Genomic DNA, 25411 nt, shown 5'->3' on the forward strand with positions numbered 1-25411 from the left:
TCCACCTTTGTGGAGTGGGACCAGTGTTGCTGTACACCATTCTGTGGGCACATATCCTGTAATGAGGCTGAGATTGTATAGCTGTTTTATTTGAGGGATTAGTTCCTCTTGGAGTTCATGCAGGACGCAACCTGGGATGCCATCTGGTCCCATGGAAGCAGTGTTTTTTGCTTTGGAGAGGGCAGCCTTCACCTGAGCATCAGAGATGTTTGGGAGGCAACCCTCTGCCGGGATAGATACTTGCTCTTTTGGGGGGGAGGGGGTGGAGAAGTTTGCACTGAACCTGTCTGCCAGGATATTGGTGATGTCTGTGGGTTCAGTGTATTTTTTATCATTTAGAATCAACTCAGAACAAGTCTGGGAGTTGCATCCCAGGTTCCTAACACAACTGAAAAAAGCCTTATGATTGTCTTTGGTGTCCTGTGCAATTTTTCTGTCGAAGCTGGCCGTGGAGGATTTTATGAGGGATCGTAATTTTTTGCTAGTACTGATCAGAGATGCCTTCCCTATTAGGGATTTTGCTCTATCATGTAGTAGTTTCCTCCTTCTGTTGTACAGTTTATTTATGGCAGGGGTCCACCAGACTGGATGCCTGCCTTTGGATGATTGGGTCTTGGTTTTGTTTGGGATAGCATGATCCATGCATTCCTGGAGATGTCCGTAGAATGCGTTTATATAGGATTCTGCAGTTTGGGCCGTAGTTTCCACTGGCCCTGGGGCCTTGAAGGACTCCACTTCGGTTTTGAGAAGTGAGAAGTTCGCTTTTGAGAAGTTTTTCACTGTGGTTTTCTGGGCTGGGGTGGGGTCAGGATGTGGACATCCAGTGAAATTAATTTATGGTCTGATCTTACCAATGAGGGATATACTTCTGGTGTGGAGCATAGAGTCCCCATGTTGGTAATGATCAGGTCTAGTATGTTGTCCCCTCTTGTGGGAGTGGTGACTAGTTGTTCCATAGCATTTGAGTTTATAATTTCCAGGAACCTTTGGGCTAAGGTGCTGGGGCTTGAGTAGTGCTCCCAGTCAATGTTTGGGTAGTTGAAGTCACCCAATATAATGGTGTTCGGAGAGATCTTCATGTTCTCCAATGTTTTCAGGAAAGCCGAGTGGGATTCCTGACTTTGAGAGGGTGGTCTGTAGGATGCTATAAACTGAAAAGCAGTCTTGCCCACTGTTAGTTGCACATGGATGGTCTCCGATACTTCGTGCAATGCCACTAACCTGGAGGTGTGGATATCCTTGATAAATATGGAAACTCCCCCTCCTTTTGTGTTTCGGTCCGGGTTTTGGGGCCGAAAAGCATGATATGAGGTATAGCCTGGTAGTGCTGGGGTGCTCTCTGGAGCCTTAAACCAGGTTTCTTGAACCAGATTTAGGTCCATGATGATGTGCTCTGTAGCCTTATATATCAGACTCATCAGTTTAATGGGGTGATAATTCCCAGGGTCTGTAGTCACTCCCCCTTTATGGAGAGGGATAACTGTAGCAGTGCACCATTTGGTAGGGACAAAGCCTGAGGTGAGGCTGTGATTGAATAGGGCACACAGATGTGGTGCCAGTTCACTTTGTAGTTCATGTAGAACATATCCAGTGATATTAGCATGTCCCATGGAAGCTGTATTCTTGGCCTTGGACAATGCAGCTTTAACTTGTGCTGCAGTAATGCTGGGTGCCTGGAATTCCTCCAGTATTGTGTTTGGTCTTTGGGGGGGGGGGGGGGCAAAGTTGGTACTGAATCTGTCGGCCAGTATGTTGGCAATATCTGTTGGCTCAGTATAGGAGGTACCATTGAGCAGTAACTCAGAGCAAATCTAGGTATTTCCGTAGAGATTCTTGATATAACTATAGAAGGCTTTCTGGTTGTTTTTAGTGTCTGCCACAATTCTGACTTCATAGCTGACTTTAGAGGTTTTGATGAGGGTTCTCAACTTTTTGTTGAGGATAATAAGGGAGTTTTTCCAGTTTTGGGACTTCACCTTTTTCTGCAACAGTTTCTTCCTTCTGTTGTAACGTTTAATGGCAGGGGACCACCAGATTGTCTTCCTTTTTTTGGAGGAGAGCATCTTGGTTCTGTTGGGTATGGCTAGTTCCATGCATTTATGTACGAGTTCGTACAGTGCATTGGTGTATGATTCGGCAGTCCTGCATCTATTTTCCATTGATAATGGGTGCTGTGAAGTTATCCACCTCTGTTTTTAGGAGCCCAAAGTCAGCTTTGGAGAAGTTTTTCATGGTGGTTACCTTTGCAGGGGGTGTGGGTGAGATGTGGATTTCCATGGTGATTAATTTGTGGTCGGATCTAACCAGGGAGGAATTAACTATTGGTGTAGAGCAATGGTTGCCCATGTTTGTAATAACCAGGTCAAGGATGTTGCTTCCTCTAGTAGGGGTATAGGAATTGACGAATTCCAGGAAACGTTGGGCCAGTGTATTGGTGCATGAGTAGTTTTCCCAGTTGATGGAGGGGTTATTGAAGTAATCTATTATTAGAGTGTTGGGTTGGACCCTAATAGCTTCTGTGGTGCTTAGGAATGTGGAGTGAGTGTCTTGGGACATGGTTGGAGGCCTATAGCAGGCTACGACCTGAATTGCCGTCTTACCCAATGTTAGCTGTACCTGAAGTATCTCAGATGCATTATGCTGGGCTGCTAGTCTGGAGGTGTGCATATCATTTATGAATATGGAGACACCACCGCCTTTGGAGCTTCGGTCCATGTTCTGGGGCTGAAAGGTGTGGAATGAGTTGTATCCTGGTAGTGCAGGGATGCTTTCTGCTGCTTTAAACTAGGTCTCCGTTACAGCACAAATGTCGATGTTCTCCATTTTTAGGAGTGTTTTGAGCAAGTGCATCTTGAGATTTAGACTTTTAGCATTGAGCAGCATGACCCTCAGACTGGATTTATTTATAACTGTTACGGTGGTAATTTGATCTTTGGAACATCACCTAAAAAGGCAATATAGGAGTGGCAAGAGCCTTAGCCAGTATCTGAAAACTCAGGGGTGACAGATGTAGGCCATCTCTGGCAAAGCATCGAGGTCTGTCAGTCATGTCATCCCAAGCAAACAGATACTGGATCCCCGTAGAATGACACCAGAAACTTAGCCAATTGTTGAAGTCAGTCATTTTCTGCTTGTACTGCGGTATCATTCTGGGCAACGGTGGGATGCTGCTCGGGGCTAGAGTCATACCTGCCTGGGCCACATAATCCAAGAACTCCTCCATGTCTCTTTTCTTGTAGTCCAGGGAGGTGCGTCTCAGGTCATTCACACCCAGATGGACAGTGACAGAGTCATACTTGTTCTTGTTGTGGAGTGACCTGAGTGCGTGTGTTATGTGTCGGATTCTGGCACCTGATAGACAGCTGACTGTTACCTTCTCGTTATTCAGTCTAGTGAGTGGGACATCATTGTGCCTCACTATCGAATTGCATATGATTAATGTATTGGGCAAGCTGTTTTGCCTTAGGGGCTTAGGTTGAGGAGCACACTGTGTAGGTGAACTATGTGTCTTGTGGTTTGTGCTGTGTTGTGGTAGTCGAGTGTGTTTCTGCCTTGGAGATCTCTACTGTTTGGGTAGATTTCTATTGAACCTCCACAAAGGTGTGTGTGTGGTGCAGGTGTTGACCTTCTCCTCTTGATCAGCTATTCTGGTCTTGGCTTGAGAGTGCATGGCTTCCAATTTGGATATTGAAGTGCATCTCTCACAAGTCTGAGTGTTGGGAAGTAAGAGGAGAGGGTTGTCTGTGTACATGAGACAGTTGCTACACTGCCACAGAATGCCTAGGTTCACCAGGTTAATAGGAGAAAGCACAGGGAACTGACCTTTAGACATGCCAAGAGGGTTGGTCATTATTACTAAGTACTGGAGCTGTTTCCTTATATATTCCTTTTACAGGACAAATGTCACCCAAGGTGTCTGAGCCTGTACAGAGCACTGCCAAACACTTGAGGGGAAACTAATACATAGACCCTGAAAATTTAAGGATGAAGTATTTAGGCAAATATTCTGAAGATAGAAAGAAATCAAGAAGTACTTACTGAAAAATAAAGAATTAGCTTCTCAAGAATGATGAAAAGAGGGGAGTCACATGAATGGCTACTGCCTGGCTACTACTAATGCTGGTCTCAGCACAGCTTCACTATGTTGGGATACAATACTCCTTTGCTTCTTCTCTCACCAGAAATAAAATGTTAGCACCAATCCAAGAAGGGAAGCAGGCCACAGCCTGTTTGGTGATCCACAGTCTTGTTCCAGATGATGCAAGGGTCTGCAGGCTTGCAGCCTTTTTCAGGTAGATGCCTCGAATAGCAACCAGTCCAATCAGGTACATTAAGCACAGACACTCACTCTCCAACAGAAAGAGTCAGGAATCAATGCACTTGCTCCTACTCTCACCTTTGGATTTTCCCATAGAGTTTATGAAGGTTTGTTTGTGCTTGAAATCTCCCTTGGCAACAGACAGGAGACTGTTTGTGATTCCTTTCTCCTCACCCACAGTCATCACGGATGCCTCTGTCCTGGGGTGGGGGCAGCATTTTGAAGGGAGGACATTTCAGGTTTCCTGATCATCTGCAGAGGCCCTTATTCACATCATTGTTCTGGAGATGAGACCAGATATCCTTACATTACAGGCCTTTCAGGATGCCCTTCCTAGAGGTGTGATTGCGATACAGACAATATATCTTTTGTCTGGTATCTCAAGAAATGGAGGGGCATGTTCTTATCCTGTTAGGTGGGAGGCCATGAGAGTTTGGAAATGGGTGATCTTTTCTCAGCGGTTTCTGGTGGCAACGCACATCCTGGGGAAACCCAATATTGTGGCCAGCAGTGTCAGCAGGACTATTCTATTGCCTCATGAGTGGTCCCTAAATTTGAAGGTTGCAGCTCATATTTTTCAGCATTGGAGCACTCCATGTTGTGACCTGTTTGCCTGCCCATTCAACACCAAGTACAGCTGCTGTTGTGCCATCGTTCCCCCACCACAACAGTCACCCAGGGACACTGTGGTGCTTGCCTGGCCCCTGGGCCTTCTTAACGCTTATCACCCAGTTCCCTTGACGATAACGTTTTTTCAGAAAGCTGCCCATTGCAGAGATACTGTGATCTTCACAGCCCTCTTTTGGCCTCGTCAGTTGTGGTTTCCTTTCCTTAGGTGTCTTCTGAAGTACACCCCTTGGGTACTGGATCCCATTCTGGATCTCATTTCTCATCCAGCAATTCTGGATCCACCCAACCTTCAGTCCCTCAAGTTAACCACATGGTTCCTCCAGTTCCCTTGAAGGCCAGAAATCCCAAACTTTCACAGGCTGTTAGTCATATATTGTGATTATCTCAAAAGCAATCTACTAGGAAGGTGTATTCTAGTAAATGGAGGAGTTTCTTTATGTGGGCAGAATCTAGAGGTCTATATCCTGTAGCAGCACCTGTAGAGTCTATTTTTGATTTGCTGGCTGTGTTATTTTAGTCAGGTTCCAGTTTTTCTGATTAAAGTACAATTGGCGACTATTTCTAATTTTCATGTTGGCAGGGATGTGCTTCTGGCTTCCCTCAAGATTTCCAAAGTGTTCCTCAAGGGTACCTTTTTGCTACGTCTTCCAGTATGAGATCTTGTCCCACCATGAAATTTAACCTTTGTCTTAAAAGTTCTTGCAGGCCCTCCATTTGAACCTTCAGCTACTTCTGACTTAAAGAGTTTAACTTGGAAAACTTTGTTTTTGGTAGTGATTACCTCTGCAAGGAGGGTTTTGGAGTTGCCTGTTCATAAAGACAAGCCTTCTCTTCATATGAACCCTTCTTTTCTGCCTAAGGTAGCTTCAGAGAACAACCTTAACTGTTCTGTTCATCTTCCTGTCTTCTTTCCCAGTTTCTCCAATAAAGATGAATACCTTTAACATTGTTTGGATGTACATAGGCAATTGAGATTTTATTTGGACCACAACAAAGTGTTTAGAAAATCCAGTCAGTTATCCATCTCCTTTTCAAAATCCAGGCTGGGCTCACCTGTGTCTAAAGTGACTTTATCCAAGTGGCTTTTGGATTGTATTTTGTTTACTTATGCTTTGAAAGGCAATATCCTTACTAAGGGTCATTTAGCAAGGACCATAGCTACTTCTACAGCTTTCTTTTCTAGACTATCAATGGAGGAAATTTGCACAGCTGCTACTTGGCTGGATCATCACATTTTCATGTCTCATTACAAGCTGGATATCCAGTCTAGATCCAGGGCCTCCTTTGGCTGCACTGTGTGGCGGAATATCCTTTCTTATTCCTCCCAAATAATTTTTCATAGCTGGATACTCTGTTCTACAGGTTGAATCCAGATGGAGCAGACAACATCTGATACCAAAGTTAGGTACTCACTATCACAACAGATCCGTGTTGTCTGTCTCTGTCTGATTCAGTCTTCCCGCCCACCTGTACTTACCTTTTGTTGACCCTGGGAGTCTTACCTCCTGAGATGACTGGACATTGGAGGTCATTCGTTTCCTATTTCTTGAGTCCTGCATCCAATCTACTTTTTTTTGTGTGTGTTTCTAGAATTATAAGTTTATTGAAAAGGTTTTCATGGGGCAGACTCGATCTGAAGATTAGAGTGAGGAGGGGGAGTTATAGGTAAGGGAGGTGGAGCAAAGTGGGCTAAAGACTTTGGAATTCCCCAGTGTTGGATCCAAAGTCCCACGTGTTGAACCAGACAGAGAAAGACAACACAGGTCTGTCATTATGGTGAGTACATAACTTTAGTTTTAATCTAAATATATTAATCGTACAATCATAGTACAGTTTCAGAATAACACTTCTAAAAATACTTGCATATGCTAAGATCATCCTATAAAAGGACGTGGATGGCGTAGTGGTGCAGCGGTTGCATAATCTACTCACAGCAAGAGTTTCTCTGGTTTGATTCTCGGCTGGGGTGCCTTTTGTGTGGAGTCTGCATGTCCTCCCTGCGTTCGTGTGGGTTTTCTCTAAGTGCTCCGGTTTCTTCCCACATTACAAAGACGTGCTTCTGGAACATTTCCCCTGGGCCTCCGCTGAAAATTTGGTCGTTCCATGTCAGACTTTCCTGGTAAACAAATGTTAAAATAAATAAAAAGAGAATGTTGCACAACAGTGTGGAGTATCATAATTAAAAAACAAACAGAAAAAACTCCATTTCCCAGTTTATAGGCAGAATCTGCTGCCATTCTTGTACTCCCCTCCTGTCACCCTTTTTTCTTATTACTGTAGTTGAGTATCTTTGATGGCTACAGAATGATGCAGAATTCCAGCCTTTTGTGAAATAAACATAAGTTTCATTTTGCTTTATTCAGAATATAATAAGAGATATAAGAGACATCCCTGAAGCAACTGTGCAGCAAAATTTAAAAAAAAATCACTGGATTTAACATTCCACCGTATAAATCTTGTTACTAAGTATTCTCAGTGTCAGTTATGTTTTCAGTGGGCATGCAATAATAACTGGAAAACCTTTTTTTTTTAACATTTCGCCCCTTAGATGCACACAAATGGCAAAATGGCATGTTCCTTCCTTTAATTGTGGTCTCTTAAAAAAAGCAAACAAAACATTTCTGTACTGTTTAATAGCCATAAATTCTGCGTTATAGTACTACAGTTGAATATTACCAGTAAAATCTTTTTCCTTTAGAAATCCAGTACATACTATATTGTCATTGTCTTTAACATCTACAGTGTATCCTGTCAGTAACAGTCTTTAGTTTGTTCGTGTCTGTTACTATCTTCTGAGATGTTTATAAGTGTAAGAAACAAATGTTACAATATACCTTCATCTATATTATCCTTCTAACCCCCCAGTTCAAAACTCCTGAAAAGACATAAGAACTTGTATAGGTCACTTGTGCAATTACGTACCTGAAGTAATTGCATGAATGGCACCATCACTAACATGCACTTGTATATCAGGTGCTGTGTCAGAGCTGCATTAGTCAAAGTAGAAGGAAATCAGTCCATACATTTATTAAGCTACAAAGCATCAAATGTGTCACTCCTTTAAAAAAAAAATAGATTATCACTTACTCTAAAACACGCAATAACTTTATCTGATATACTATTTTGTGTATTCGTATATATGAGTTGTGAGAGACTTCATGAAATGTCTCTTGTGTCCTGTGTAATATTACCCTTAGACACTCATATGCTTTATTGTGTGCTGCATTAAACAGTATTGTATTATATTTAGCTTCTTTCAGATAACTTAAATATGCCTGCTGTTTGTTTTTAAAAAAATCAGACTAATTACAACATATTTATATGCATCAAAATGCATTTTTAGGTAAATAGGTTCATAGGTAGGTACTAGGCTATTGGCCCTAGGGCCTATATAAGCCTAGCCAAATGTACCCTGGCTTTCGCCACCCAAGAAAATTATTTTCCTGTGCCACTGTCGAGCAGAGCCACAGAAGTGATCCCCAGGGTGAATTTCCTATCTCCCATCCAATCAAGATTTTTCTTGAAGAGTGCTAATGAGGAGCTTTGTTTGATATAGATAGGTAGTTTGTTCCAGAGTATGGGAAGTCTCTGGGACAGGAATCTAGCCCTTCAGCATGTTCTGTTTATTGTGGTGACGAGGTTTAGGTCCCTAGAGCATGTAGCTCGTTGGGATTGGGATTTCTTTAAGTGGAGCATGTCTAAAAGCTCTGGGTTTGATATAGCTTTGTGTTAGGCAGAGATCGCCTCTGAGTAGGCGATATGCAACGGAGTAAAGCTGCAGTTTTTTGAGACGGTCTGCATAGGGCATCTGTTTGAGGCCGGTAATCCTCTTTGTGAGGTATTTCTGTGGCCTTTCCAGTTGTTGTAGATGTCTTGTGAGGTACATACCAAAAGGGGCATTGTACTCTATAATGGGTCTAATGAGTGACGAGTAGAGGGGAACAATGACCTCTTTTTTCCTGGATGAGAAACCTTTTGTGATGAGGTGTGCCACATAGAAGGATTTCCTGACTACTGTGTCGATGTGATTATCAAAGGAGAGACTACTGTCCACAAATGCCTCATCAGGAAGCATATATGTAATTCTAACAGTTAAATCTGCTAAACTGTTATTTAAATTTATTCAGTAATTACAAAATATGTCTTTTTTTAACTTAAATATCGTACTACAGCTACATTAGTGTAGTGACTGTGCACAATCCTGACACTTTTTTAAAACATTGAATTTAAATGCAGCATATGTCAAATAAAACAGATACAGAAAAGTCACATTCTCGATTTTCTTTTGAATAACTGAAATTAAAAGGAAATCTTTCCATTCTCTCAGCAGAAAGTATTTGTCAGGTCTAAAATATTACCCATTAGCAAGAACAATTACAGTTGCCAGGGGAGTAACCATATTGGATCTGGTCCTCACTAATATGGGAGAGTGCTGGACACCCCTACTGTAATGACTTCCCTGGTAAGGTCAGACCACAAAATGGTCACCTTTGATGTACAAATAAAACCTGGACCCCCAGCTCAACCGGGAACATTCAAGAACTATTCTAAGGCTAACCTCCTGCTATTAAGTGAGAACCTGGCAGCATTTCAAGCCCTTATAAACCCTGAGAACACTTGTGCTTATGCAGAACTGTTCACAGAAACCCTTTACAAGCATGTTAATAGCTGCATAGAAGCAACTATACCCACCAGGAAGAAGTGCAGAACTAACACAAAAAAAAAAACAAGCCACTCTAGTGGAATCACAAAATCAGTCAGATATATAACAGGAGGAAGAAAGTCATGGCAAAAATTAGGAGGTGCTGCACCCAGCAGGATAAAAGCACTCTCATCAAACTAAACAAATAACTCATAGGACAAATTAAGTCTACCAAAGCAAAATTTGAGGTAGGTTTGGCCTCCCAGGCCAAGGACAACCACAAAGCATTCCTTAGCTATGTCTGCAACCTCAAAGGCAACATACAGTTGGGTGCAGAGCTCATTGCAAATGGAGCCATCTATACTGAGTCAGAAGATATAGCAAACATCCTGGGTGATAAATTCATCTCCAACTTTGCTCCTCTCTCCCCCCTCAACCTTCCCTCAGGAAATATCATGTAATATAACTCCCCCTGCTATTACTAGGTAACAGGTCCTTAATGCTCTCTCTAAGACCAAGTGCACTGCATCAGTGGGCCCAGACAATATCCCAGGATGCCGTCTAAATAGCATGAAACATGACTTATCGGGGCCTCTGGAATTACTATTAAACTGTAGCCTCCAAACAGGCTTCATGCCTCATGAATGGAGAAAGGCAACAGTCATCCCTCTGAACAAAGGTTGGGACATCTATAGACCCTTGAAACTACAGACCCATAAGTCTCACTAGTCTTATATGTAAAGCCATGGAAAGAATTATCATGGAGATGATCGACAGAGATACAGTAAACCTCCAGACAGTGGACCCAACCCAGTTTGGTTTTGTCAAGGGCAGATCATGCCTACTCAACCTGGTAGACTTCTTTCAGAAGGTCACCAAAGCAATGGATGAGGGCAAAATTGTTCACACTGCCTACCTTGACCTGGGCAGGGCATTTGACACAATTCCCCACTCGGGCATTGTTGACAAACTCAAGATGTGAGAAAAATCATTCTATGTTGTGCAATTTATAAACAAATGTATGGCATCTAAATCCAAGGAAGTCATTGTTCCACTGTATTTGGCACTCATCAGACCTATCATTCAGTACAGTGCCCCCTTTGGTATGTACCTAACCAGGCATATCCAACAACTGGGATGTCCACAGAAGTTCCTCACTAAAAGAATACCTATCCCTGTATACTGTCTCCTACAGGCTTTTGAGGGGAGATCTATGCCTGGACCTCCTGCATATCCACCAAACAAACCAGTTCCAGAATTACCCATTCTAAAGACTTAAACCTTGCCTGTGATATACATAGGACCTGCTGGAGAGATATGTATGTTTCCCCGAGACGACCCCATCTGTGGAACAGGCTCCCCATCCATGTGAAGCAGAGTTCCTCCCTAACCCAATTCAAGTGCAACTTGGACAATTGGATAGGAAACCGGAAATTCATCCCTGGTTTGGCACTTATGTCTCTAATGCAAACAGGTAACCTGTAAATGGTTCATCTCACAGGCCCATGCTTAATGTCAGAGATTTGGGATGCATGGCTAAGCTTAAAAAGGCCATTGTGGTCATTAGGCTAGTAAACATCTATGAACCTATAAAGACATAAAGGGTTGTCTGGACTTTCATGTAGTTTACAGCCAAATGATGTGGACATGTACTTCTCATGCCAGTTAACTGAGAAAATAAAAAGCTAAATGAAAACTGGCAGTATGAGTCCCAGAATTGATATTTCTGTGTTTGGAACCTGCTGTCTATTTCTTGGAAAGATCTTTATTTTCCCTTTAAAGCACATATAAGAAGTATAATTAAGAGGAATAGTGGCAGGTGTGTCTCTTTCCCCTTTGAAGAAATGTCACAGTGTCTTTCTGATCTGTAGGTCTAAAGGTTGTAAAGTCTAAAGCTTGTTTCACTTCAAGAGAAAATGGTTGTATCAACAGACAATTGTCCATTCAACAGTAAGATGTTCTGACTGATTCACTGTTGCAGTATTCTTAACAGATGGGTTTTGCTCACTGATATCCGGCTGGGGTACCAAAGCTTTACCTTCTTACAAAGAATGTCCGGGTGATAGCTTCAGCTCTTAGGCGTTTGAGATATAAAACCAGACATAAGTACGAGATCCTCTGGCTGTCTCGCTGCCTGCCTGAAAGTAGGTCATTCCACCCAAGGGACTGTAATCGCTTGGTCACTAAATACCATAACTTTGCTTGTCAGATCAGATAAGTACCCCGTTGGGGAGCCTTCTGTTTCCTTGTATGTTTTATAGCTTATTATTGTTAGACATCAGATAGGAGGGGAAAGTGTGAGTGCGGTAAACAAATTCCATACAAAGACCTACGCACTTTCTGTTTTGTTTAGGGCCTGAACATGACTACAAATCTTGTTCCATCTGCCTGTCTTTTTTTCCAGAAATCCTCTGATCTAGGCTGTCCACACTTAATGTGTTCCTTGAAACCCCACGTCTTAAGCACTTGGCCCAATCCACTATGTTGCAAGGCCCAAACATAGGCTTTCCATCTAAGAAGAAACTTAAGAGACTGAAAGAGGATTCTGCACCCATTGAGTTTGTTGAACCCACATTACAACCATTGATTTCTTACAAAACTTGTAAGCCCCTCAGAGGCTAGTATGTCTCCTGAGGCCTCACAGACAACAGAACTCTACAAAGAACTGCAAATCTTTGTATCAGAGGGCCCTCATGCAATCCCTCAGATTCTTGTGAGAGAAGAGATTCCCTGAACCCTCATAGAAATGTGACAAGGTTCAGAGTCTCCTAAGCTAATTCAGGCAGACATCATCGCAAAAAAGAAAAAAGAAGAACTCAAACACACACCACCTTCTGCATCCATAGAAAAAGAGTGGTTTGATTTCTCTCAAGGGCTTTTCAGGGCAATCATGTCCCTGAAACCCCCTTCCTTTATGACTTCTCAAATCACACCTTGTAAGCAGGCACTGGATTCCTCTTCTCAGATGAGGAACTGGATAGGAATTCAGACCTCTCTCTAGACTACTCATTCCGGTACCATTCTCCTGAACAGGTTTCTTCAGATGAATCAGATTCTCTTTCTCCAGACTCCCCCTTGGAAGAAGCCTCCTTTGGAGAAGCCTTACAAGGCATGATAAAACATTTCAAATGACAGTCTAGACAAGTGCCTGAGGTGCAAAAAAGATATTACAGTTTATTGGAGATGGGCACTCTTGCCTTCCCTCGAGTCCCACTTGTGTTAGAGGCTTACCTGGATGCCTTTCAGGCTAACCCCTCAGCTCCTGACTCAGCCCCCTGCGTCAAAAACACTAGATACGTTGTAGAAAGTTTCTGATGAACTCAAATACTTATACAAAAATCCTATGGCTGATCTAGATGCAGTTTCTCTAGCTTTGGACAAACCTTCAAAGTTACTTCTTGGCATTAATGCTCTTCCTAATGACAAAGACAGTTGAGAATGGACAGGTCGGGCAAGAAATTTACACTTTCTCCACACTAGCCACACTAGCTTTTATGGCCATAAGTTATCAAACTCAAATCACCAAATTCTTGCTCCCAGTCTTACAGTCCTTCAGCAAGACTATCACAGAGCCACAGACTCCAGACTCAAAACAGCTCTTGCGGTTTTCAGTGGTCCAGGCTTCTCAAATAGCTAAGCAGAACATTAAATGTAGCTATGATGTAGTGGATGCCTCTTCCAGGGTGGCTGCCACTGGATCAGTGATTAGAAGGTATGCCTGCTTAAGGAGCCAACCTATCCTTGAAGACTTAAAATCTAAGATTTAGACTTTTCCTTGGATAATACTCTCCATTATGGCCCCCAAGCTGCTTGTCTGCTCTCGGCTTTCCAGGAATAGGACAAAACTATTAAAGACTTCCATCAAATCTAGATGTTCACTGTTCCTAGGTACCACAGAAATTATCCAACTAAATCCACCTCCTTCGCTAAGAGAGATCCAAGAACTCATCATAGACAAAGGAAAGCTCCCAAGAGAAGATTTCTTGAGAAAAATCAAAGGGGTACTCCTTCTGGGATGCCTCAGTTTAGTAGCAGGCCACTGTGCCTATTTTCCCCTCTGTCCCTCTAACCCCGCCCCTGCCACTCCACTATCAAAAATACTTTCTTTCTCCTTTCCTGTCTGGGAAACAATAACCTCAGACAAGTGGGTACTAACCATTATCAAGGGGTTAGTTTGGCGTCTAGTCTCCCAAATGAATTTGCTTCTGTCAGCCGCATACATTCCTTCCCAAAAGAATGTGGTGGCAGATTCTCTGAGCAGGGACTTGGAAGATCCCCATGAATGGATATTGAACACAGAGGTGTTCAAGACCATCAGTGTCAGATGGTGGACCCCTCAGCTGAACCTCTGTTGCCTCTCCCCAAAACGATCTACTTCCTCTGTTCTGTACAAGGACCCAAAACCTCTAACTTGGATAACAGATGCCTTCTCTTTTACATGCATGGAGAAGTTTCTTTACACATATCCACCTCCATCTCTGCTACCAAGGCTCCTCCAAAAAGCCAAGAAGAAATACCCAAAACTTCTACTTCTGGCACCATTCTGGCCAAAACACCAAAAGTTCAAGCACACTTCACTGAGCACAATGCACAGTAACCGCAGCTTTATTAAACACTCAAAAACATGAACGCTACCAGTGCAGACATACATTTTCATCCTGTAAATGCATAGACTTCATCAGATACCACAATACCATTGAAAAAGTGTTTAATTAAGCCACCTAGTTTTTCATTGGTCAAATGTTGTTTAAAACAGGTATATATGTCAAGGGTATTAACTGTTGTGTTCCCCTTTCTCCCTCCCTGCTCCAAAGCAATCAGATGCCTCAGACTTTGCTTGTGGAACAGATTCAGGAGGGATAAAAATGCAGGGTGTTCAAGACGCCAAGGACAGATGCAAGCACATAAATCTAAAAGAGATTCTTGCCCTGATTAAGGCAGTCTTTGAATCATCTTTGGTCACTGGGACCTCTTCAAATAGTTATGGATAATACCATAGTCATATTATACATCAACAGGCAAGGGGAACCAGGTCATACACCCTCTGCAAACTAGTCATGTTAGCTTGGGACTCGCACTCTACAGACATCTTATATTCCAGCAGAACCAACTTGTATGGCAAACAAGGTGAGCAGAACAAGGGCAGATCCTCACAAATGGAAACAAGATCAGGGGTTCTTCCAAGATTTGATCCATCTGTCGAGCATTCCTAGAATAGACCCATTTATTTGCTTCCTGTCTGAACAGTCAGCTGGCAGGATTTTGCTCCAGTACTCCATGCAGAAAGGCCTGAAAGACAGATGCCTTTTCTTTTCCTTGGACACGAATGTTCCTGTATGTTTTCCCCCTGTCCACTAATATCAAGAGTACTGAAGATTCAGAAGAAATCCCCCATAAGACCATTGTGTTGACTCCCTTCTGACCCAGGCAACCATGCTTCTCCTTTCTTTCGGAAATGGCCAGGGGCATTTACCACAAGCTTCCTCACAGACTAGGTCTACTAATTGAAATCTGTCAACATTTCAGTAGGGAGCCAGTGAGATGGTATATGTTAGGAAGCATGTCCATCCAAGCATGGGAAAAAGGGGAGGAGGAGATATCATTTTGGTGAACTGAGGAAAGCAAAAAGGAGGAAATTCTAATAGTCATATATTACAGAAGACTTCCTTGTAGATCAGCTGTTGAGTTATGTAATTGTTATTTCACATTTGCCTCTCTAAATATGTTAATATAGACAGTGTGTTACATTTCCGCATGTCATATTTTTCATTCACTCAAAGTTCCCACTTCTCTAAGCATGTATTTCTTTTTGTTTTATCTAATTTGCTTGATTACTAGCCTTGTTTTTGTTATTCCATCCATTCTTCATGACAGTTGCCCCTTCTACTCACTCCCTTTTTCACATCTGATTTACTCAATTTCACAAATTCTTAGGCCCTTGTTTTCATGTAGCTTACCTCTTTCCATCTCAACTTTTTAAATCATACTACACAATGTTTATGTCTGCTTCAATGACAGATTTTCATGTGTGCATCACTGTTTCTGTATGCAAATATATTTATTACTGACTTGTTTCTAGAGGGTGACTGTCTTGCATCCTGTATGATCTCCTTTACAGGAAATGAAGAGTGTGCCAAAACATTGTCAGATATGTATCATAGGTTCATATGTTCATAGGCTGGTACTAGGCTATCGGCCCTAGGGCCTATCCAAGCCTAGTCATAACAATTCTCTGGCTATTTCTTCCCACAGTATTTACTTCCCTGGATCCCTGTCTAGCAGGGTGACTGACATGGTCCCGGGGTGAATTTCCTATCTCCCATCCAATCATCAAAGTTCCTTTTGAAGAGAGCCAAAGAGGCACTCTGCTTGACATGTATGGGCAGTCTATTCCAGAGTCTGTGGAGTCTCTGGGTCAGGAACCTATCCCTCCAGCATGTTTTGTTCATTGTGATGACAAGGCATAGATCCCTGGAGCATGTGTCTCTGAGGGATTGGAATTTCTTTAAGTGTAGCATGTCCAACAGCTCTGGGTTTGACATTGCCTTGTATGTTAAGCAGAGATCGCATCTGAGTAGACGATATGCGACAGAGTATAGGTGGAGTTTTTTTAGACAGTCAGCATAGGGCATCTGCTGTAGTCCTGTGATTCTTTTAGTGTGGTATTTCTGCGGCCTTTCCAGTTGTTGCAGATGTCTTGAGAGGTACATACCAAATGGAGCGTTGTATTCTATAATGGGTCTAATGAGGGTGACTGTCTTGATCTCCTTTTTTCTGGATGAAAAGCCCTTAGTGATGAGGTGTGCCACATAGAAGGATTTCCTGACTGTTGTGGCAATGTGGTTATCAAAGGTGAGACCACTGTCCACCTGTGTCCCTAAGTCTCTTATTACACTTTCTGTATTTAGTGTACTGCCACCTATGTGGTAATTCACGGGTAGATGTTTTTTCCCAAAGTGGATAACTGTACATTTCTTGGCATTGAGCTTGAGCCCATGGCTCTGGCACCAAGCATCTGTTTCTGTAAGGCCCTTTTGTAGAATATCCACATCATTTGGAGATTCAGTAATGGCTCCCAGTTTGCAGTCATTTGCAAACTTTGTTAGCCAGAGTCCCTTAGTTTTGGCCTGTACTTCAGAGAAGTAGATGCCAAACAAGAGCGATCCCAGGACTGAACCCTGAGGTACTCCACTTGTCACTTGTCTGGAGCTGGATTTGGAGTCGGCTAATTTTACAGTTTGGGTTATGTCAGTAAGCCAGTTGGCAACCCATCGAGTGATGTAGGGATTAATGCCCAGCTTAGTAAGTTTATATATGATTCCAGAGTGGGGGATGGTGTCAAAGGCATTGGCAAGGTCCAGATAGGCTGTGTGGACCACCTTACCCATGTCCACGGCTCTGGAGACTGATTCGAAGAAGTCAATCAGGTTCAGAAGACAAGATTGGCCCTTCATGAACCCAAACTGGGTGGGGTTCAGTGTTTGAAGGTTGCCAATGTCTTTGTTTATAAGTTCTATGATGATACATTCCATGGCCTTGCAGATGCTCGTCAGACTGATTGGGCATAGTTCCCGGGATCCAAGGTGGATCCCCCCTTGTGGAGTGGGACAACTGCAGCTGTACGCCACAAAGGGGCTGATTGAAATCACCATCTAGGAGCATTTTCCATTGCCATTCATGCCATTCAGAGATTTTTTTTCTATGTATCTTATCCTTTTCTTTCTTCTGTGCTATAGATCTGTGTATAGAACATCTGTAGACAGTGGCATCCTTAGCATTTTCCATGATGATTCACAGAAACTGCGTACCTTACTTGTCCACTTTTAAGTCCTTACTCATCCTTGGATACCAATTATCTTGGATTTGTTTAATATAGCTCCTGCTTATTAGCTGCCTGTTCTGAAAATAATGTTATTACAGTCTGTGCACATAACCACAGTGCAGTTACCAAACCCCAGTCTAGGATTTAAATTCATTTATGATTTATTACAGTTCTGGATCTTAAAACTAGACTGCCTAATCACTGACAGTGATTATTTGTTTACTGTTACTTTCATCACACCTCATTTCTTAGCTCTGCTAATTTTAATTCCTTTAGTGTCTTCATAAGCATTAATCCTTGTTTTGTCTTGTTGTTTTAAGTTGACCCTTGACCTAACAGAGGATGCCAGTGTCTCTACCAAAGGAACAAAGAGTGGAGCATTTGTGATGTACAACTGTGCCAGGCTTGCAACTCTTTTTGAAAGTTATAACAAATCAGTAGAGCAAGGTGAGTTTTGCTGATAGCATATTTTAATATTTATTTTTTGTTTTTGCTTTTTTGTAAGTATATTGCTCAGTCAAGCATTAGATTATGGTTTAATTTGCAGTAAGACTACATTCTGCTGTAACCTTGCAGTTGTGTGAACTCTGCATATTCATTTGCTATGCCAACCTGTTAGATGTCTTTGATCTGTGCTATCACTTAATTTATATCTTTCTTTCAAGAGCTGTATCTAAAATTTGCCAACATAACTGTCAGACATTTTGCATTTTGTTGAACTGGGAGTCTTGAGCTGCAGAAGTGTTTTGAAATTATCCATTTGGAACCTGTTTTGTTCGGTCTCATTTCCCAGTCTTCTCTCTACCTGCTCATTTTTGCAGATGTCCATCATAATAATCACTGTTGGAGTCACATCCTCTGTGGTTCCAGCTTGCAGGAGCGTAATGGCTGGCCCAGCTTCCAAAGCTGTATGTGCTCCCCCACCTGGCTCCAGCTGAGTCCTCCTACCAGGATGTCAGGGTATCTGTGGTACAAGAAGGATGTTGCCTGGCACTATCTTTAGTTCTTTTAAAATGCAGTACAGGAATGTGCATGCTTTGATAGCACTGTCAGTCCAGCTCTCAGCCCATTTTCAGAAGTCTGATAAGTACCTGTCTAGGAAAATTGTTTCTGATCTATTTATAGCAATTGTATCCAGCTTAATTGTCTGATTCTGTGACTGAAAAAGTCAGTAATTGTCATAAGTGCAGGAAAAAAGTGCAGAAAGCAGATCCCTCACAAAGATTTTCATTCTGCTTAGGTATGGACCACTGCAAAACCAGTTGTCCCCACTGGGTAAGGAGGTTCAACCCAAGGGTGATAAAGTGTCACTTTCAGTCTCTCTGAGACTATATAGCTGTAAAGAAGGTGTGCCTGGTCATGTTTCTGCATGGTCTTGACCAAGTCCTCCACTAGCTAACAGTCTGCGGGGAGCATTTGCAGCCGCTGTACTCATTGTATACCATTACCAAAGCCTCTGATGCACCCCTTATTGAGGCCACCACTGTATCAGATATTGATATGTCCTTGCAGGCTGAATTCACCATGAAGTCATTGGGTCTGGAGGCCTCCCTGAGGGACTGCACTACCTACTCCTCAATAATAATTAGTATTGGGGAGGGTGGTATCCCCATGCTTTTTGTATGTGATGAAATAAATTGAGAGAATTAAATGAGGTTAACTGTAATGCATAATTATAATAATTAGTGCTGCAGAATTGCACCTATTCATATTCTGCTTATGAGTAGCACATGCGGAGACAAAGTGTGCTGGCTCCCAAACCAGGAATCTCCTTCCTGGTGGCAAGGAAAGTAAGACTGTCAACTGCTATGGAAAGAAAATCTACATTTCTGTGACCCTGTGATCCTGGCTTTTAGGATCTATAACTGGGAGACTCGTATGCTGAAACACTAGGAGTTCAAGTCTAAGGTAGGGTGGATTAAAGAGAAGGATTTAAAAGGGGAGAGGGAGAGTGTTGAACTTTTACAGTCTCAGTGCCTAGGTTGCCGAGCGCTCCATGAAATGTGGCTGTGATACATTGAATGTATTATGCATAGGAATAGCTATGGAATCTTATGAGGAGACATGTCTAGCAGAGGGTGCAACCACTGCCAGACCACAGTAAAGCAGAGCTCCTTAGAGCTGCCTTGGACAAAAAGCTTTCCTTTACACAACAAGTAGACAAGATGCTCAAATATTTTCATTTTTTTCTGTTACCAGGTGAAGTGGAGAGGACAAGTCCAACAGAAGCTCTCATTTCCTTCTCCAAGTGCTGGACTTTGTGGTGCCTACTGCTTCAGGGACAGTGTAAGGTGGGGAGTTTGACTGGGATGGTACACCTGTCAAAGAGTATTGCTGGTATCCTAAGGCAAGCTCAGGGAGAACAGAAGCCTCCAGTGGAGCATAAGGACAAAAACTTGCTTGACCATGGTTTTTAGTTTGAATACAGACTGAAATTGTGGCCTCATGATCTTTCTGGCTTTTGGGAGTTTTAAGCAGGAGGTGTCAACAGGAATTATTGACTTTTAGCAGTTAAGCATTCATAGCCACATTGCTTTTTTGTCTTTTGATGTCAGCTGTTGCTATAATTGTGAAGCCGACTTCACCAAGTGTTGGATTGTTCACCCACTAATGGGGAATGTGACCTGGGCTTAGATTGTTGTGAGACAAGTTAGTTTTATCCTTCTGATGATGTACTATTGCAGTGCCATGCCATGCACCCCATTGAAATACCAGGGAGGGTCTATATTACATTATCAAATACTAATGTATTCGAAAACGTAATAGTCGACCCGTAAATGTCGAAGTCGTAAAACTTCAAACATTTACAAAAAATACAAAAACCCACCCAAGCAAATCATTTAAACACTGTAAGCAGGGGGGCAAGACTCCCTGCACCCCCCACACCCCCGCTACTTAAATATACCAACGTAATATAGACCCGAAATATCAAGAGTTAATGGCATTGAAGTCCTAGTAGCCTCACCTAAATTAAAACACAAAAGTAAATATGTATAGTAAAATTGTATGTGCAACCTAGTACAGACAAATCGGCTTCTGAAGAAATGTTATCCTTGATAACTACAAGTGTATCACTTAAAACTGTGACTCCACAGGCTAGTCTAACTACATCTTCTTCCTGCTCACCCAGGGTAATCACACCTCCCTTATTTTAAGGCAGTATACCTCTCTTTATCCTGCAAGCCTCAGTCTTCATACCACTCTTTCTTCCTCTCAGCAGTTACTTCTTCTAAGTATAAACGTTTACTGCACACTTTATATTATTACAATACTTATCATAAGGAATGTCACTTTGACTGTTCAGTTTAAGTTGTAATCCTTGTACCTTCACAGCGTGACATTGCTCATCCTACTTATTTCTGTTGTACATTTTAAATTATCACCCTAATTTTATGCTATGCTATGTAAAATGTATAGTGTTTTGCTTCTGTACCCAAGAAATTTTACTTTATTAAACTGTGTAATATGTGGAGCTTTTGTCACCGGGCCTCCGCTGAAAAAGGACTTGTGTCCAGTCCGACTTTCATGGCAAACAAATGTTAAATAAATAAATAATTTGAACAATAATCATAGGTGACCTTAATATTGATTGGCCCAAGTGTACTCACGAAACTATTTACCCTACTATTGCTGTATATAGAGTAACAGAGCTGATGCATATTTTCGCAAAGACAGATCAAGTTAGTGGACAGGAAAACATTTTGACTGGATAATAACAATAGACCATGTCAAACTATTTCATGTAGTAATTATACTTAACATCATAACCCAATTTTGACATATCAAACATATCAAAATACATAGATAAGTCCAATATAAAATTGTCAGAAATACAACCAAATTCTGTTAGGAAACCTTGTCTGTCCTTAAGCATAGTAAATGGGATCCATAAGAAACACTGTCTTTAGATGATGCACATAATTTCAACAAAACCTTCCTCTCCATATTAAACTGCTCTAGTACAACAAAGCAAGAAAATAGTCTAATCAAAAGCTGCTCCATGGCTTATATCAGTTACAAAAAGCTAATGCATAACAGAAATAAAGCACAGAATTTTTTTTTAGGAAAAAAAAACAATAAACAGTCTGCAACAATATTGATACTTACGTAATTTAACTAACAGCATCATCCAAAAGCTAAACAAAACTACTGTTCTAATCTACATGAAAACCTCAGTAAAACTCCACAGTAGCTTTGGTCAACAGTCAGTAAACTTTGGTCAAAAATCACAGCCCTGCCTATTGTCAGATGAAACAATTTATGATAGCATGCAGATTTAATTCATATTACATACATTTTTCTAACTTTCTTAATAAACCCATTGCACCCAACACCAACACATCAGTAGGTGACATGGATACTGACACTGTTTTCTTACTTACCACAGTAAAAAATATTCAGAAACTTCACTTCTCTTGCAGCTGATAACCTGCCATTAGAATATCTCAAAATAGAAGCAGAAATCATTGCATACCAATTCTTACATGTTCACCATTAAATCATTGCTGCAGTAGCGTAAATTATTTGGGCTGCATCCTGGCAAGGATCAGCACCAGCCAGCTCCCAAAGTTTTAGGACACCTCCTGTATGCCCTAGCCACTGTACAGCTCAATAAGAGTAGTCTAAGTATCATGACTAGTCCTACAAAAACTCAGAACATTCTTGCTGCCCTCAGTCAGCTAACTTTTTCCAAGGCTGTGCAAATAAGTACCCCATTGGGGATTACCTTCCACAACTATCTATTTTTTTACAAAATGTTTTTCTCTATGAAAATGTGTTTAAAGTCATTTAATTTGTATCTTTTACAGCAGTTGTCATGGAAACAGTTTACTGTTATTCTGACTTATGGAATTTAGATTACCTGTTTGGAAATTTCTTGCTAATTAACTGTTTTTGTGAGGAAAACACTTACCTTTTAGTCAGAATTGATGGCTGGGTTTTGAAAGTTGTCACTAAGAATCTTGCCTCAAAATGTTTGTGTTTATTTGTCATCGTTTCACTTAACTACTTGTTAAATGCTGGTTCTACTAAAAAGCCAGTCTTGGCTTTCTATTCAGGAATTCACTGCGGAGCATTTTTTTTCTTGTATGGAAAAGGTTCATTTTTTTCATTTAATTCTGAATCTAAGGTCTAAAATTTCTAGTTATGAGGGTTGTCAGTTAACAATTTTAACTCACAACTTTATTGTTCATGTTTTTATTTTACCTTACTGTTTTGTCTATACAGTATTGGTAAAATCCCAGTTTTAATTTTCTGTTAATGAATTCACTGCAGAGGGTCACTTTTTGTGAGGAAAAGGTCTGCCTGCTTGTTAGACTTTGTGGTTAGGAGCTAAAACTTCTGGTGGCGGGTATTAAAAATTTTACCTTAAAATGTATTGAATTATTACTATTGTTACTCCTAACCATTTTTCAAATACCATTTCTGGTAAAAAGCAGATCTGATGTTGTCCTCTTCCTTTCATTAACGTGTGGGTATTGGTTCTGATCCTCAGAACCAATTGGCCGCTTTTTCTCAGCTTGAGCTTCCTGACTTGAGCTCCTCCCTATACCCACAATACCCCGCTGCCCCAGTGTACCTGAAATTTCATTTGCGACGCTTTGCTTTAGCAGCGAGTTTACCTGGCTCCTGAGCTTCCTCCGGTTAAAGTCAAATTTTTGGAGTTTTGTGAGTGTTTCACTTTTTCTCGTATAGTCTTCCTCTGCTCTTCAAGACCTATAGTTGTCCTTGCTGTAGTCATGCTCCTTAGTTTTAACTTAAGTCTTGTCACTGTTAGCTGGGTTTCTGTGTGGTTAGTCCTCTCTCTCTCTCTCTCTGTTTTTTTTCCAAAAAAAAATGTTTTTCTTTCTCCTTGTTTTTCTCTCTTAAGGATGTCAGAGAAACCTCAAGGATTTTAAAAATGCACTTCCTGTGGGTGGAATATTCCCTTGTCTGACGGCTACAGGGAGTGTGTTTATTGCTTGGGGGCCTATTCGTCTTGAGGCCCCTTCCATTCTTTGTCAGGTCTTCCACCCCTGGGCTCTGGCAGACAGAAAGAGTAAGCTGGTACTCAAAGGTTTGCTGCCTCCTTCCACCATCTCAGCGGTACAGTCAACTTCAGGGGCTCAACCCCCCTCCTGAGAATCCTAACGACACCCAGGAGAGCAGGAAGCACTCCCCCACCCTTTTGTCCTCAGAGCCACCCAGAAAATCTCCGAAGCTGTTGCAGTTGACCTGGTCAACACCCAGCTCGGTTCCGACCTCTTCTCCTCCTCCACTGTTACCCTCCCTTGTCCCATGGCCGAGTGACTTGCCACTAGCTCCTACTTTGTTGGTGCTCTGCTTGGCAGCGACAGTACAAGTTCCGAGATCTCAGTCCCAATCTCCCAAGAGATCCTTGAGACCCCCGTCATCAGCATCTTCCAGGTCTTCCCAAAGCCTTTCTTACAGAATGATGACACAATTCCTAAAGACTCAGATTCAGATGGGGCTTGATTCCACTCCGTCCTTATCTGGATCCATAAGAGGTTCATCATTCCGACCTTTGGCTCCTCCTCCGATCTGACCCTTAGTTTTGGAGTCTTCGGTACTGTAGGTCCATGGTGCTGAGGTGGTAGGGCCAATAGAGATCTCCTCTTCACTTCTGATGGTTTCCCTGACCTGCTCGGCTCTGATGGCTTTGGTTCTGAATGTGTCTCAGAGCCGTAGAGTCAAGGTCAGTTCCTGGAAGGATGACATCAACTCTGAGGCATTTGGAACCTTCGCCTCCCCTAGGTGCTTCAGCCGTTGATAGCTTGGCTCTGACTCCATCTTCAGAGAAGGAGACTCAAGCTCTCCATGAGGTGTCAGCCTCAGTGGCTTTGGCCCCAGTGGGACAGATCTTGGAGACTCAGAGCCCTTGGGCTTTTAAAGTGCTGGAGAGGGTCCTGTCCCATCCTGGGAGACCCCTGGCACTTTCTGCCATGGTACCTCCTCCCACCCATTCTGGTCTGGTTCCTGAGGCCTCCACTCTGCTGTGTGGACAGCCATTTCCCCTAAGCTTCCACCCTCTCCCCATGGAGAAACCCCAGGCATCTTCCAATACCTCCCCAGAGAGTCCCATCAAGGAGGTCCCTCCGAAGAGACTTTGTAAAAGGAGACACATTGATTCCTCTATGGACTCGGTTACCAGGGACACAGATTTCAAGGAAGGATAAGGACTGCAAAGTCACCCCTCAACAAGGTCTCCTTTGGAGACATTTTAGCAATCCTGCACCAGAGGGGTGGTTAGTCAACCCAGAACCCTTCCCTGGAGGAATCAGTGTTGTGGGAGGCTTTCGGGTCAGGCCCATCAACTACCTGGGTGTCCTCCCCAGCCCACAAAGGACCTTCTCCAGGAACCAACATGGGAATAAGAAAATGTGGTTTCGAAAGTCACAGGGTCCTTTTCAGGACACTGAGGGAGAATTTTTCCCCAGGCGCAAAGGAGGGAGGGTAATCAAAATGGAAGACACCTCCCACACAGCCAAGGGGGGGGTTCTGCAAAATCAGGGGTCACAGGAAACCTCTCATGACAAGCCCTTCCAGCAATCCTGAACAGTTACCTAACTGTCCTACTCTGAAGGCAGTCAGGGGCGATTCTACTTGCACTCAGAAACTTGGGAGGCCATCACAGCTGTCAAATAGATGTTAAGGATCATATCCAGAGGATACTTCATTCCCATTCTGGAAATTCCCAGGAAGAATGTTACCTCCCCGATGTTCCATCCAGTCAGAGGGAGGATGTGGCCCATGAAATAGAAAAACTTTTGCAAAATAGAGTCATCCAAGAGGCCCCCCCCCCCAAATCAAGTCGGATCAGGCTTTTACTCCAGATTCTTTTTAGTACTCAAAAGCACAGAGTACTTGACACCAATTCTGGATCTGACCTCTCTGAACAAATCAGTAAAGCACACAAAGTTCAGGATGGTCACAATCCAGCCCATCTTGCCTCTCTCGAAGGCAGAAGAATGGATGTGCTCTGTGGACATGAAGGATGTGT

General features: G+C 42.4%; 1 protein-coding gene across 1 annotated transcript in view; it reads left to right on the plus strand.

Annotated features, from left to right (window-relative positions):
• The window catches only part of DALRD3 (DALR anticodon binding domain containing 3), a 1074922-nt gene that overhangs the window by 821732 nt on the left and 227779 nt on the right, over positions 1–25411 (plus strand). The window contains exon 9 of the mRNA XM_044078747.1: positions 17733–17859. Within this exon, the coding sequence (XP_043934682.1) occupies positions 17733–17859 (127 nt within the window). The remainder of the gene's footprint in view (positions 1–17732; positions 17860–25411) is intronic.

This window comes from Protopterus annectens, chromosome 7.part1, assembly GCF_019279795.1.
Source record: "Protopterus annectens isolate FY-2018-M chromosome 7.part1, PAN1.0, whole genome shotgun sequence".
NCBI lineage: Eukaryota > Metazoa > Chordata > Ceratodontiformes > Protopteridae > Protopterus > Protopterus annectens.